At 39.4% G+C, this 15,558-nt stretch overlaps 1 protein-coding gene across 3 annotated transcripts in view; it reads right to left on the bottom strand.

The window, feature by feature from the left end:
- USP31 (ubiquitin specific peptidase 31) overlaps positions 1–15,558 on the bottom strand; it is a 68,656-nt gene that overhangs the window by 32,360 nt on the left and 20,738 nt on the right. For all 3 annotated transcript variants that reach the window (XR_013385082.1, XM_077906990.1, XM_077906991.1), the window contains exons 2-6: positions 7,181–7,318; positions 5,801–5,889; positions 5,617–5,709; positions 4,836–4,971; positions 2,166–2,310 (exon numbers count right to left, since the gene is read on the bottom strand). Coding sequence is in view for 2 of the 3 variants with exons in the window: in XM_077906990.1 (XP_077763116.1) it covers positions 2,166–2,310; positions 4,836–4,971; positions 5,617–5,709; positions 5,801–5,889; positions 7,181–7,318 (601 nt within the window). In the remaining variant the exon portion in view is untranslated. The remainder of the gene's footprint in view (positions 1–2,165; positions 2,311–4,835; positions 4,972–5,616; positions 5,710–5,800; positions 5,890–7,180; positions 7,319–15,558) is intronic.

Here is a 15,558-nt window from a genome sequence, read left to right on the forward strand (position 1 = left end):
AAGATTAAACACAGAATTACCATGACCTAGTGTTTCCACTCATAGATGTGTGTGTATCCCAAAAGAACTGAAAACAGGTATTCAAACAAACACAAATAGTCATAACAGCACTATTCCATAATGGGGAAATAACCCAAATGTCCATCAACAGATAAACTGATAAACCAAACATGGTGTATACATACAATGAAATACTATTCAGCCATAAAAAGGACTGCAGGACTAATACACACTACAACAGGGATGAACCCTGAAACATTATGCTAAGTGAAAGAAGCAAGTCAAAAGAGGCTATATATTATACAATTCTGTTCACATGAAAGTCTAGACTAGTCTACAGAGATGGAGAGTAGAAGAGTGGTTGTTTAGAACTGGGTGGGATGGGGAGACTACAGGGAGGTGTGTGTAGAGGAGACAAAGTAGGAGCTGAGAAAGGAACTGGAGAAATGAATTCTCAGCAGAGCAAACCAAACGTATAAAAGTACATGGCATTCGAGACATACAGAGTAACCGAGATGGGATATGTGGAGAAGGAGACAGAATATAGTAAAGAGACTGGAAAGAAAGGTAAAGACCAACCATGGCAGGACATACATTCTTCTAAGGTGCTGAGATATAATCTCAGACAAAGGGGGAAACACTGGCAATTCGACAAGCATGTAATACAATCAGAATATATATCCAAGTAAGTCTGGTGGCACCATTATTTCACCAAAAATAACTGAACAGAAGAAAGCTTACAGGTAAAGCTATTACTAGAGAAGTTACTAGAAAAGCCCAGTTGAGGCTGGTCTGAGCTGTATCAGTGGCAAGAGGACGAGGAGGAAAACTGTATAATGTTTAATAAGTTCTACATGAATTTTGAGGGAGAAGTGCTTGGGTTCACCTTGGGTGAAGAGAAGGATGGTGGCATCATGATTCCAGAGAAGAAACACAGAAGGATTGGGTCTAAGAAATGCTGGGTATTAAGATATGTTAAGTATTAAGATGATGCAGGACTTGTAAGCAGATTTCAACAGACAGTTAAAAGTCAGGGAATGGAAGCATAAGAAAAGACAGAATGAGTAGGGAGGTTTCAGTTCTAAAAATCATGGCAGTAGAAAGACATTGTTGAGCCTGGGTTCTCATTTCAGCAGTTCTTGAACTTTGGTGTACATTAGAATCACCTGTGAAAAACAGCATGCTGGGCCCCATCCCCGAGCCACTCGTTCAGTGGGCCTGGAGTGGGGTCCAGGAATCTGCATTTCTAATCAGTTCCTAGGTGCCTCTCATGCTTTAATAACTACTGGAGTAGAGAAAAAGAACAGAGGCCCCAGAACCATGAAGAACACTAAGGCCAGGAACAAAGTTGGAGTTGCCTAGCAACTTTCAAAATCAGAAATAGCCCCCAGGGATCCCTGGGTGGCGCCGCGGTTTGGCGCCTGCCTTTGGCCCAGGGCGCGATCCTGAAGATTCAGGATCGAATCCCACGTCGGGCTCCCGGTGCATGGAGCCTGCTTCTCCCTCTGCCTGTGTCTCTGCCTCTCTCTCTCACTGTGTGCCTATCATAAGTAAATAAAAAAAAAAAAAAATTAAAAAAAAAAAGAAATAGCCCCCAGATCCTCCAAGCACAGTAGAGAGAGAGATAGGCTAAGTTCCAAATCACAGCCCAAACCACAGGAAAAGGAACAGAGTCCTTACTCTCTTTTGCTGCCTTGATGCAAATTCCTTAAAAGCAAGGTATCAAAAAACATTCTATAGCAAAGAGTTAGAGTTTAGAAATTAAGCATCAGAGCAGATAACAAAATGCAAAAAAGAAAAAAAAAAGAAAAGAAAAAATGAAAAGAAAAAGAAAAAGAAAAAAAGCCATCATGCATCCTCCCAAATACTGTTAAAAGATGCTTAAGAAGCCACTTAAGGGAGGATTCAATCAGGTTTGAGCCTCAGACAGGGGCTGCTCCAACTGTGGGCAGGAAAGATTAGAAACTAAGGAAATATCCTTGCCTGAAACAGTGAGAACTGCCTTCTTCCAGAGAATGTTACCATAAAATTTATGCCATCACAAAAATAAGTATTATGTGTATTTTACCATAATTTTAAAAAACTATGCCATCATATAATAGACATCTCAAAGGGTAGACAGTTGTGAAACCTGAAAACCCTTATGGAAACAGATGCTCATTTACCTCTTTGACTGAGAATTCCTTCAGGCCTAAATATTTCTGGAGTCTCAAAGGCAAAAATGCAGTCGCTTTCATGGACTGTTTCCAGGTCGTCTGTGTCACAAAAGGAACGATGGAACCCATCATAGTACATTTCCGTTAACACAATCTAAAAATGGGAAAAATGTAAACAGTTGGATAACTGGAAAGTCAATACAAATTGATCTCCCGATTCTACCATGAACTCCAGCCCATCAAGGCTTACGGCGATGAGAGGGCTCTGAAACACATCACAGAGACCATACTATCCACTTTCAGTAAGAGAATCTTAGAAGCAGGATAACCTCTATACATGTATAATATACTCTCATTTCAGAATGCTATGGCACTGAATCCAGAGTTCCTCTAAGTTTTCGTGAAGAAGAGTCCCAGGAAATGATAAAGTCTAACCCCCTTGTCTCACAAGGGGAAGAAATTGAAGAGAGGTAGGAGACTTGCCAAAAAGTATCAGATTATTCAGTCTCTTGCAGCAAGAAGAGTCCACATCTGATTCCAAGACTTTCTCCTACATCATTAACTTTTCTTCATTTCAGGTTTAAAAAATGTCATACAACCATAGATTTTGTATTAGGAAAAAAAATGAAATAAATTCAAATATCTAAAAAAAAATTTTTTTTTAAATTCAAATATCAATAGGAACTACTTAAATATGTTATAGTCCTACTGTAATTATAAAGCTATTACAAAAAAAAATGAGCCACATATATTTGCACTAACATGGAAAGATCTCCTAGTAAGTAACATAAAGAGTAATGTGTGTAAATGATTCCATTTTTTATAAAATAACAAATGTAGTAAATGCACAGGATAAAATAGGAGTGAATACACAGCACACTATTAGAGTTAGTAACACTTAGTTCTAAGATACTTAAGACACTTCTACTTTCTAAGTCCTATTTCTGAAATGGTTGAATATTTCACAATAAAACAGAAAAACAAAAGATGGGAGAAAAAACAATGGAAACATTTAGATGCTCATTACATGCTCAGTACCACTGTCTAGAGATAAAGCACTGGATTGGGCATGAAGAGGTTCCAGTCTCAGCCTGCCACCAACCAGCCCTATGTTCTTGAACAAGCTACACGGTTTCTCTGGGCTTCCTTCAAATGAGGGGGTTGGAACGGACTCCTAAGATCTCCTCTTCTAACGCAAACACACTACAAATCTGTGAGGTGAAAGAGGCTGGTGGCACATTCCACAAATAGTCCAAGAAAAATATTCCGGGCACATTCTTCTTCTAATGATTATAATGACCACATTGTTTTTCTGCAGGTGAACATTCAAGTGTAATTTACTTTCTCTAGCAAGCTAAGGTCAAAAACAAACTTGTAATTCTATCAGCCATTTAAACCACATTGCAAAAAGAGCCAGAAAGCACTGGAAGCTTTAAACATACAACCAGATCTGCCCTCAACACAGCCCCTCAGCCTGCTTCCCTCTTTCAAAAGTCTTTCCTCCCATCCTGAAGGGAAAAAAAAGAATCCATAAACACTTAAGAGTAAGGAAGGACATGAACATTTTATTAACATGCCAGTACTTGCCTATGAAAATGTGAGACACTCACTATATTAGAGCAACACCACTGGTTGCATTTGTTTTACTGTAGTATCTTCCCAAATGAAGCCACATGAGGCCAAAGTACAAAATACTTCTATTAATCACATGATTCCATAGCAGCTTCCTGAAGCTATCTAGGGAAAAGTTATTCTACCACAGAATCATCTTTCTTAGTAAATCTAAAATAGGAAATGTTTTTCTAAATAAAATCATAATAGTGAATGGAGTAAAAACTGTGGCAAAAATGTCAAGTCACAAACAGGTCAAAAATACTTAGGGTCAAATCTTTAAATATGGGGATCCCTGGGTGGCTCAGTGGTTTAGCACCTGCCTTTGGCCCAGGGTGTGGTCCTGGAGTCCCAGGATCAAGTCCTACATCGGGCTCCCTGCGTGGAGCCTGCTTCTCCCTCTACCTGTGTCTCTGCCTCTCTCTCTCTGTGTGTCTCTCATGAATAAATAAAATCTTTTTTTAAAAAAATCTTTAAATATAACTACTTATCAAAAATTTACCCCAAAAAAGGCGGCAGAAGAGGTACAACGTTCCTTTCTCTCATCTAAACAAAGTGTGTCTCTAACCCAGCTTTAAGCAGAAAGTGAACCATACTGAGCATCTATATGTACTATACCAGCAAGTAGATATCCATTCTTATCACCATACTGGAAAGGGTCAACTTTTCTAAGCCTCTCTGACCTTCAAATACCAGAGGGATGCTCTACCTATTGCCCACAGAAAAATCCCTAAGAATGGCTTAAGAGAGGCTGAGTAATTATAAATGAAGCTACAAGGAAGGTCTTGGTGTAAAATCATAGCTTTCCTTTTAAATATATATATATACACAATTAAATGAAGCATGAAAAGTTTTAATGTACATTTTCATCCTTTGGGTCTTAATTTTTCTTTCCTCCACACAGACACAATTGGTTTTACATTTCTACCTAACCATACTTGGCAGGGGACTGTTAAAAAATTCCAGAAGAGAAAGCAACATTTTTGTTTTGTTTTGTTTTGTTTTGTTTTGTTTTAGAAAGCAACATTTTTATGGCTCATGTGTAACTGGCCTGAGCAGGCTTATTACCTGATCAGTGGGGATCTTTGTTTCCATAGACACTGCTTCCCGAAGCCTGGCGACAGTCCCAGACAGAGGCACAGCCACACCAATCCTCATGCAGTGAGAACATTTCCCCTGATACACTACGGTAACATAGAGAGGCCTGTGCAGATCAAAGTCAGATCTTCTCATTAGGCACTTATTTCAACTAAAATACAGAAGCAAAACAAACCTGATCTGAAATTAACAAAAAACAGAAGCTAACCCACATCTCTATCTGGAAGCCAAAGGGAAAAAAATCTCATCTGGACCTAAGTAGAACCAGAAAACAAAAACCAAGGCATCTTTGGAGAAGGCAGCCAAACAAAATATAATATATCAACACTTGACTCTGTGCATTATATGTTCTTTACAATTCTCAGAAATTTCAAAAAACAGCTCAAATAAAGCAACTAAAAGTGCAAAATAAAGTCTCTGGAAAATCTAGAAGACACTCAACAACCCTCCCCCTGCCCGACACTATCAATGGATGAGCAACTGAAGAGACTAAAACCACAGGGACTGAAAAGACTTACTTGTCCCGTATGCCTGCTCACCCTGCAAATTCAGACAGGGTGGATTTGTGTCTTATTTATCTTTGTGTCCTAATGCCCTTGGCAAACCTCAAGGTTTTAATAATGTCTGTATTCAATTTATCACTAATTCCATTACTTGTCTAAATAAGTAAGAAGGAAGGACTAACAGGAACCTACAGAGGAAAAGAATACACAGGAATGTACAGTGTTAATTTTATTAAATCTGTTCTTACCTTGTGTGGGGTAGAGGAATTGGCAAAGAAATGCAGAGGAACGGGTCAAAAGTGTTGCTCTGTTTCTGACAGTGAGGACATGTCAAAGAAGATCTTCAAAGACAAAAATGAAAGACATGCACAGTAGGATCATCTAGAGCAATGTCAAACAGAGCACATATGAGACAATTTGATATGCTCTTACCTGTACTGGGCTTGAAAAAGTTCTTGTACAAAAGTGCTACAGACAGGAAAAGATGGTCCCTCGGGCATCATATCAGTCTCTGATGGTGGCTAAAAAATGGAAAGTACAATTTCACAGATTAGAAGTACCAATTCTTGATGGAACCTGAAACAGTCACAAATGTCCCTGAAATCCTCTACAAACTGTGCATCCAGATGTTCCAGTGAAAAGGATGTGCTAATGGCATCGGAACACAGTGGCCAAGGCGGGGGTCACGAGGACTCATCTCACAGGCTGTCCCACAGACCATGCCTGTGCTGATCTCTCCACCCCCAATCCACCCAGTCAGGGAGTGCTCCCTGAGTGCTCCCACCTCCCTCCAGTGCAAAGTCTCCCTCTTTAGGACTCCCTCCCTCTCTCAAAGCCTCTTCCAGGAAATAACCCCAACCACTGTGCCCACTCAGTACTCAAGGCCCTGCCAGCTGCGCTGCTCGCTTTAGTGCCCAGCCACTCTACTGCATACTTAGTTAGCCTTTTCATGTCCATCCATCTGACAGTCACTGAACACTTGCTACCACGTGCAGAGAGCCCTGAAAAGGGCATTAGGACACAAAGATAAATAAGACACAATGCCTGACCTTGAGTACATCCCAATCTGGTGGGAGAGCCAGCCACAAGCACGTGGCCATATAATAGTAGAGTGTACAGGCACAGAAGGACCTTGAATCAGAATTACTTAACACCTTACCAAAATCAAAGAATGAAATTTTGAGGTACAGTGCAGAATTATCAAAAACTTTTAAAGTGGCAAGAGAATCGCAACTCTTTGGTCTTAATTATTTCCATTATATAAATCATTTTACCAATCGTATTAAGGCTGCATGAATAAAATTGAGGATGAATCACTGTTTCTTAGTAAGAATATTCTAGGGGTTCAGTTCCTACACTCAAATCCAATTGTAACAGCAAAGACACCCATTCATTTCCTTTATGAGTATGTATTCATTTCAGTGAGCTATAAGGCTATGGGTCTCAATGGAAAAGAAAAAATTTCTGCTTTAAAAACAGCTTAGTGAACTGGAATCACTTGACTGTCTGTAATCTAAAGCTAGTCATACATGCAAATATGTCCCCTCTCCCTAGACTCTTAAGTTCTTTAGACACAGCATTTCTCTTATGCTGCCAGCAAGCAGTAAACATGGGGAAAATCCTCTAAATATCGCTGAATTTTATACTCACCCAGAGCTTACTTGATTTCACTATATTAACCAAATGCAAACTGCAACAACTCCTCAGTGGAAGTTTAAGAGAAGAAACTATACTCACTCCATTCAATTAAGCCACCACGGAGCACCCTGTTCACTTGCTTCCTGGCTGCCCCAGCAGGGTGCGCACCCTCACCTTCACAGGAGGCTGGCCACTTTGCTTCACAGCATGATTGAGGTCTTCATGAACTCGGTCCAGAAGCCACAGCAGAAACTCCTGGGCGTCATGCTGGGAATTTCCCCGATATTGCAGTGCATTCTTTGACACAATACTCTACACAGGCAAATGAATCAGCATGAACAGTTGTGAGTTCCTGGCTTTAAAGATAAACGATTTATAATCTCAAAGAGGGATGCAAAACCTCAAGGGTGTTAGAGCACTTCCTAGAAAGACAGTAATATAAAAACAGATGTTTAATGTAAAAATGCCACTCCTGAGAAACAGGTACAGAAAACTTCAATGTACCTACCCAACAATCCTACTTTGAGGAATATATCTAAAAGAAACCATCAAAACAGCATGCCAAGACTTCTAAGAAAATATTCATTCATCAGGTTTTATAACAGCAAAAAACTGGTAATAACTTGAACATTTTAAAAATGAGAGCTCATTAAATAAATAACATAGTATTGAATTATAAACCCAAATATAAAATAAACACATCTACAATATATAAATGATTGAGTAAATAAACAAGGGGAAGAGATAAATCTTTATTATAGAATTCCAAATAATTAAGATCATTAGTTCCCTCACAGGAGTTAGACCTTAACCTCCTACCTTGAGTAGTGACTTGCTTCCAAAGACTAGAATATGGAAAGAAGGGTAGCCAGTGAAAGGTTCTCGGTGAGCTAGTTAACTAAGTCCATGGCTCTGAAGCATACGGCCTGGGTTCAAATTTCTATCTCACCACTTGTATTTGTCAGACCTGGGCCTACCCTCTTCCAAAGCAAAAGGGAGAATAGTGATTTAATGTGATGGTTATGTGAGAATGAATGCACAATATTTCACATGTATAATAAGCACTCAAATTTCAGCTCTGAGTATGGGATTTGGAAGCAGGGAGGAAGAAGGGGAGATGACTGCACAAAGGGAGGACAGTTAGGAGACAAAGCTGATAAGGCAAGAAATAATAAGGGTCCAAGCTAAGGCAGTGAGGACAGAAACATGAAGGCAGGCCTGAGAAATTTAGGAACTCAGGCAGTAGACTCAATAGGATTTGTGACCTAATGAATGGGGACAGTGAGAGAGGAGGCATTAATGTTCCCAAGGTGTCATATCTGGATGATGGGCTACTGATGGTACCCTTCATCGAGGCAAAATGAAAAAGGAAGATGTCTGGGAAGATGATGGTAAGTCCACTTTTGAATCCATTTAAAGTTCTGTGGAATCTCCAAGTAGAAATACCTGGTACACAACTGAAGAACCCAGTTCTGGGGCTCAGTGGAAGAGTGTGTGCTAAGGACAAAGATTTGGGAATCAATAGATGGGTGGTAATTGAAATCATAAGTATAGCTGAGATTGCTCAAACATGGTCATGAGAGATCAAGCCAGAGGACAGAACCCAGAGGACACTATTATTTGGGGGCTCTAAAAGGAGACTAAGAAAAGGCCACCAAAGACATGGCAAGAAAAGCAGGAGAACTGTCTGTAATCTAAAGCTAGTCATACATGCAAATATGTCCCCTCTCCCTAGTCTCAAGAGTCCAGAGAAGAGAGTTATGAAGGAGTGATCAACAGCATTAAGAATGATAAAATAGGACAAAGAACTAAAAACTGTCCACTGTATTTTCCAATTAAGATGGTTATAGGGGAATGCATGGCTGGCTCAGTCAGTGGAATGTGCAACTCCTGATCACAGGGTTGTGGGTCTGAGTCCCATGTTGAGTATTGAGATTACTTAAAAATGAAATATTAAGGGGTGCCTCAGTGGCTCCGTTGGTTAACCTCCAGGTCTTGGTTTTGGCTCAAGCCATGATCTCATGGGTAGAGGGATTGAGTCCTACATCAGACTCCAAACTCAACGCAGAGTGTGCCTGAAGATTATCTCCCTCTACCCCTCTCTGCACTCACTCTCACACACAGTTTCTCTCTAAAATAAATAAATAAATCTTTAAATATGTTTTTTTTAAAAAAGGGACAGATTTACAATTTGATTATGAAGAAGAACCATCATAATCTGATAATCAATTAGATGTGAATAACAAAAAGATGATTTACGAAGATTGATATTCAAGGAGAAAAAAATCAAAGGGACACAAATGAGAGAGAATATACTGAAGTGTCAACTGGCAAAATTTACTAACTGGATAAAGTGGGCAAAGGAGAGGAAGGACACTAATAACAAAGTTTCAGTGACTAGAAGGATAACACTTGAATGCTATCTCAGACAAAGGTAGGCAAAAGGTGAAATAAGTGTGGGGAGTCTTCACCATACTACAAAACTCCCAGAGTCAGACACCACCTAAATCACCAAATCCAGTGTTTTCTTTCTTGGTCCTCACCTTCCTCAATCTCCCTGTAGCATTTTATACTTGACACCTTACTTCATCTTGAAATAGTTTGGCTTCTGGCCTTATGCACTCATTTAAGGGAATCAAAGCCAGAGCCATTGGTGTGGACAGTGGGAAAATGTGAGCTAGAGAAGAAAGAGAAGATTTTCCAGTAAAGAAAAAAGACCAATAAAAGACATCAGCACTAGCAAAACCATTGATGGTATGGCCAATTCAGGATGGAAGAGAAGCACGTGACTGGTAATACTATATTAAGGGATACAGAGAAGAAATGAGAGATGAGGACACCAAGGTTTTTAGTATCTGATTTAGATGGATAATAAAATCAGGAACAGAGGAAGAGACTGGGGGACAGCAGAGCTTTGAACATGCTGAATTTGAGGTACCTAGAGGATCTCCAGTGAGGTGAAGTCTGATGCTCAGGAAAGAGATCTGAGCTGGAAAGTTAAATCAGAGCAGCACTCTCTTACCATATGAACAGAGAGGAAAAAACGCAGGCAGCATCTAATGAGAAAAGGAGGCAGGTAGATTCTTGAAGAATGCTGGCACAGAAGGGACAAGTCACAATAAAGAAGTTAAATAAGATAAAAGCAGCCAGGCGAGCCAGAGAGAAGGAACAGCGATGTAAACTACTGCAGAAAAGCCAAGACAGGGGCAGCCCCAGTGGCGCAGCGGTTTAGTGCAGCCTGCAGCCCAGGGCATGATCCTGGAGACCCTGGATCGAGTCCCACGTCAGGCCCCTGGATCGAGTCCCACGTCAGGCTCTCTGCATGGAGCCTGCTTCTACCTCTGCCTGTGTCTCTGCCTCTCTTTCTCTCTCTGTGTCTCTATGAATAAATAAATAAAATCTTTAAAAAGAAAAGAAAAGCCAAGACAGGCACTGAGACAGACCTTTGGAATGGCCAATTAAGAAGCTGATGGTGCAATTTCAGTGAAGCAGAATACTGACCAGAGAAGGTGAGAAGAAAAGGTAAGGAAATTGAATGATTCCAAGAAGACCACTCTTTATATGCAAGAGGCTCAGTTATAAAAGGAAGGAAGGAGGAAAGATGCTGTGCCTGGTAGGGGACTCCCAGGAAGACAAACTTACATACTGAGGGGAAGAACAGGAGATGCCTAAAGAAAGAGGATTCTTCAGTGAGAGGCAAAGGAGGGATTCAGAAAAGAAGTAGTGAAGTGCCTTAAACAGGAGGTGGGAGACAGCAGAGAAGGAGGTAAGGAGGAACACCTGGGTAGCTCAGTGGTTGAGCATCTCCTTTGGCTCAGGTCGTGATCCTGGGGTCCTGAGATCAAGTCCCACCTCAGGCTCCCCATAGGGAGCCTGCTTCTCCCTCTGCCTGTGTTTCTGCTTCTCTCTCTTTAAAAAAAAGAGAGAGAGAGAGAGGAGGAGGAGGAGGAGGTAAGGATAGTTATGGATTCAGAGGTTAGAGACAGGAAGGCAGGGAACCTTTGTTTTTGTCAGTTGTTTTGGGTTGTTCCTTTTGGGGAAGCACAGGACAGCTGCCAAGAGGAAGTCTGTGTGGCAAGGCTAACAACAAATCTCATGGCACATGGCTGGGGCACGCAAACTGCCTGAACATGGCATGGGTCTGGTTTAAAACCCTCTCTTGTGTTTACTTCCAGTGGCAGTGGGGAAGTTCTCAGCATACACAGGTTCTTAAGAGGTTAGCCAAAATCAAGCTCTTCACTATGTATCACGGCAGGTAATTCATGCACAGTGTTCATCAAATTTCAGAGTGGAGACTACACAATTCTTTATCAGGACTGCATTAAATCTGATTTATGATTCCTGCCACTATCACTTCAACTCATCTACCACTTATCCCCCGATTGCTGTGTACAAAGTGCTGTGCAGAGGCTGCTCAACCAGATTTTTGTTGGGCACGACTTAACAGGCAACAGGACTTCTACAACCTCTGTAACTAGGGCAAAAAATGCTCTAGGTCAACCCCACCCTAAATCACTATATCACAAAGTAAAGGACACTTTACAGGAAACCTCCCTGAACACACACAAACACAAAGGCTCTTTTTTTCAACCCCTTTACCTACTTCACAATGATGACCTCTTCCCACTGCAGAGACCCAGGGGACTATTTATTTTACTTCTTACCAAGACAAAACAAAACACACAATAATCTAATAACCATTGTTTAGTATATGTTACAGAAGAAAGAAAATAGTTGTAGTCAAGAAGGAAAAATAGCGGAAATCAAGAAACGTAGGCCCAATCTCTGGCTCTGCCACAAACCACTGGTTATCTCGGGGTGGTAAGTCAGGGAACTAGTGATTTCTGGTTTATAAAGGGAAGCAGTTGAGTTGGCCATCGATGACACCCCTGTATCCCAAATCTCCCCTAGACTCTTCCCCTAGAGTTCTAACAAGTGATCTGATTTTTCCTTTGGGCCTCATCTGATGTTGCTTTGGTTTGCCTTTTATAATTTTTTGCATAATTAAACCTTAGTTTATTTTTGTTTATGTCCTAAAATCAATCTTTCTGCAGTTTTAAAAAAAAGTTAACACTAGAATATGTCATCTATAAATAGGAGCATCGCTACAATCTGAGAAATTATTTACATTTGTCACTTCTATGAAAAATAGAATATGTGCCTTCTTAAAATTAACCTTGCGTATTTATGTCTATTTTATAGAATGTGAGTATAGTGCTTGTTTGGAAAAAGATGAACTAACCTATTAGTTTAAAAAAGGAGTTGGAAGCATGACCCAGAGAAGAAAAAGAATGAAGTCTATCCAATTGGCATGGTAAAATTAGACATGAGGTTCTTTTGTTCTAGGGTGCTACTCTAATATAGAAGCAACAGAATACTAAGCTCCAGAGTAAAGACAGAATCGTTCAAGATACACTTTACAACCCTAAGAAGAAGACAACAAAGCAATGGCTATTGATGATCTCCACCTAAGGTGAATGGACATGATGGTATTGATTTGATCAGGAGGTGGGTTATTCCTCTTTCGGGGAAAAGGTAGCTTGCCAGAACTCACCAAACCAAATTATCACCCATTCTCCTTGATTCTATGCCAGAAGAAATGTAGAATTTATTTCCAGTGATGCTGGGTAAAAAGCAGATCTTGAGAGGACAACAGTATTTACATTTAAAGAAAAAATTGAAATGTGAACAGCTGAGTTCATAGATAGCATCTAAAAGTGTAATTTGGCTTCTGGACTGTATTGGAAAGAATGGAGTAATAATACTTGTCTTGAGAAGTTTCATCTTTTGAATTTGACTTTATGGACAACTACTGAGTTGATGAAGAATACTTAACTAAAACATAAGGGATGAGATTGGGGATGAATACTGTAAGACCAGATATGATCCACGAAAAACAGTAATAGAGAATGAGTCCATTCAACAGTGTTCCATACCAGGGTATACAATGCAGCCATGTCAAAAAGGGTTCTCTGACTCCTTCATTCATTCTTTCCTCCTTGTCTTCACCTCTGTGAGGGAAGTCTTTTCACATAACACAAGTTAGGCTGAGAGGCCCTTGGTATTAGCCAGCTGTGGCAACAATGGGACCTTGAAAAAGACTGTAAGGCCTCCAGACTTTCACACATACTCGCCCTATGACAGGAATGCCCTCCACTCCCATCCCTCAAATACATTCCTTCACTCTCTCCTTCCTTGGTAGGATGGAGCTGGGAGCTCTGTAGAAGAGGAGAGAGATAGAAGAGAAAGAAGACAACAGGAAAGGAGCTTCAATCCAAGATGGAATGACAACTCAATGATAATAGTAGAGAGTGCCACATGGAACCTGTTTATGTATTTGAGTTTGGCCAGAGGGGAAAGGGAGTTAATTCCAGTACAGAAGGGCCTAACATGAGTAACTTGAGTCTAGGTGTCCCTTGTACCCAAGTTCTCATGATCCAAACTAAACACATTTGGGTAGCAAGGGATATTTGCATTGTTAGAAGAGTAGATTTGGCTATTAAACACACTTGCATGTACCACAAAGACTTGGCAACAGGGATTCATTGCTGCAATATAAACTAGGAAAAGTTTATACATCTTGTCTAAAAGAGAAAGCTATGAGTGTTGAGAAATAGTTACTGCTATTTCAAAAATTACAACTAAGCTGGAAACAGAGCTGGGATGAAAGGAAGAAATACAAAAAAAGAAATTAAAAAAAAATACAAAAAAAGGAAGAAATACAAAAAAAAACAAAAAACAAAAATACCGCATACCCCAAGCGGTTCAGCCACATGAACAATGAGCAAAGATTTCACAACAGATCATAAAGCTATACAGGTAGAAAATAAAGCAGCAAGAGAAGACCCCCCCGCCCCCCGCCATACACAAACAGTGGTTGGAAGTCTCCACTAGAAATGCAATAGAAACAGAAAAATTGGATTCCGAATACCTGGGTTCAAATCCTCTTTCCTCCACCTTTTACCTCATATGTGTTTTGAGAATACTTTTCTAAAAGAATTGCTGTGAAATTTTAATGAGATTTATTTTACAAACTATATAAAATGATTTTCACAACAAACAGTTTTATAAAAGCATTTTATAAACTCTAAAATTCTACACAGCTTCTATTATTCAAGTTTCAAAAATCAAGAAAAAAAGAAATGAATTATCCTATATAATCCTGGAAAATATCAAAGAAAAAGAAAAAAATATCTAAAGCACTGGCTTTAACACTTGGCTGTACATTAGAATCATCTAGGGAAATTAAAAAAAAAAAAAAAAACTGGGAGCAACTCAGAGATGCTGATTTAATTATTTACAGTGTGACCTGATCATTGTTAACCTTTTTCAAGTGTGGTTTAAAAAAAAAAGAAAGAAAATTCTATTTCTCATGTGAAGCCAAGACAGAAAGAGCACAGCCGCAGTGGAAAAGTTCTAAAGTTTCACTTCCAAAAGTACTAAAACTTATGGGAGGCTCTTCTGTCATAACTGTATTATACCATTTATTACACTGTATTTTATTCATATGACCAAAACACATAACCTCATATCTGCCTCCACCATTAGACAATGATCTGGAATGTCTTATTTAATATTATTTTCCCAACACCTAGCAAATTCAATACTTGAAACAAACAATAACAATTAATTATTGAGTGCTTATACTGTATCAGGCATTATACCAATTGTTTATAGGTATTATTTCCTATAAAATTAACCCTCAGAAATTCCCTATGTTGTTAAAATACTGTTATCATTATTTATAGACAAAGAAACTTGGGATCAGAAAAGTGAAAAACTTGCCCAAAGTTACCACTATTCTTCAAACTCCTCTGATTAAAACAGCCTTAAAACATTTTTGTTCATAATCCTTCAATAAATGATTTTTTTTTTCCTTACATGACTCAGAATCATACAGGGCTTGATCATTCTGAATGTCATTTCTTAATATGGACATAAAACATATGTTAGAGACTGAACTACAGCTGTACCAAGCCTGTGGCTTCTGGGAGCTTATTTGCTTTTAATAAATCCTTGTTAATCACTGTTTGTTTTGTCGTAATTTGCATTTTTCCTATGACTGAAATATGGCCCAGAAACAAAAAATGGAGTTTATCTGAGATGTTATTATTTGAGGAGTAAGAAGGAATTTGGACTATGTCAGAAGATCAAGTTGCAGTATGTGAAGGAGAACTATGTCTGCCTGAGTGTCCCACGATGCTGGAGAAAGCCAACAACAGAGACAACAATCTGGCTCTGAAGAACTACATCTGTCTCCCATAGCAAATGTAAAGGAAGGTGTTCTTTACCTTACTTACAATGCTCAAGCTGCTCTGCTGGTGGCACTGAATTCTGATCCTGTCCATCCTTCCCAGCATACCCTATGTGGTCAAGCCTAGGTGACTCCAAGGTTAAAGTCAACTCAGTCAACTCAGGTCATCAAAAGTGTTTATGTATCTAATCAACTAACTTAAGTAAGTCAAGAATATCTTCTTTTCGGTCTTTCTGTCTTTATCCAATACAGTCTAAGATTCTTCCTAACTACAATAAAATAAAAGCATTTTTAAAAG

The sequence above is a fragment of the Canis aureus genome, chromosome 8, assembly GCF_053574225.1.
Source record: "Canis aureus isolate CA01 chromosome 8, VMU_Caureus_v.1.0, whole genome shotgun sequence".
Taxonomy (NCBI): domain Eukaryota; kingdom Metazoa; phylum Chordata; class Mammalia; order Carnivora; family Canidae; genus Canis; species Canis aureus.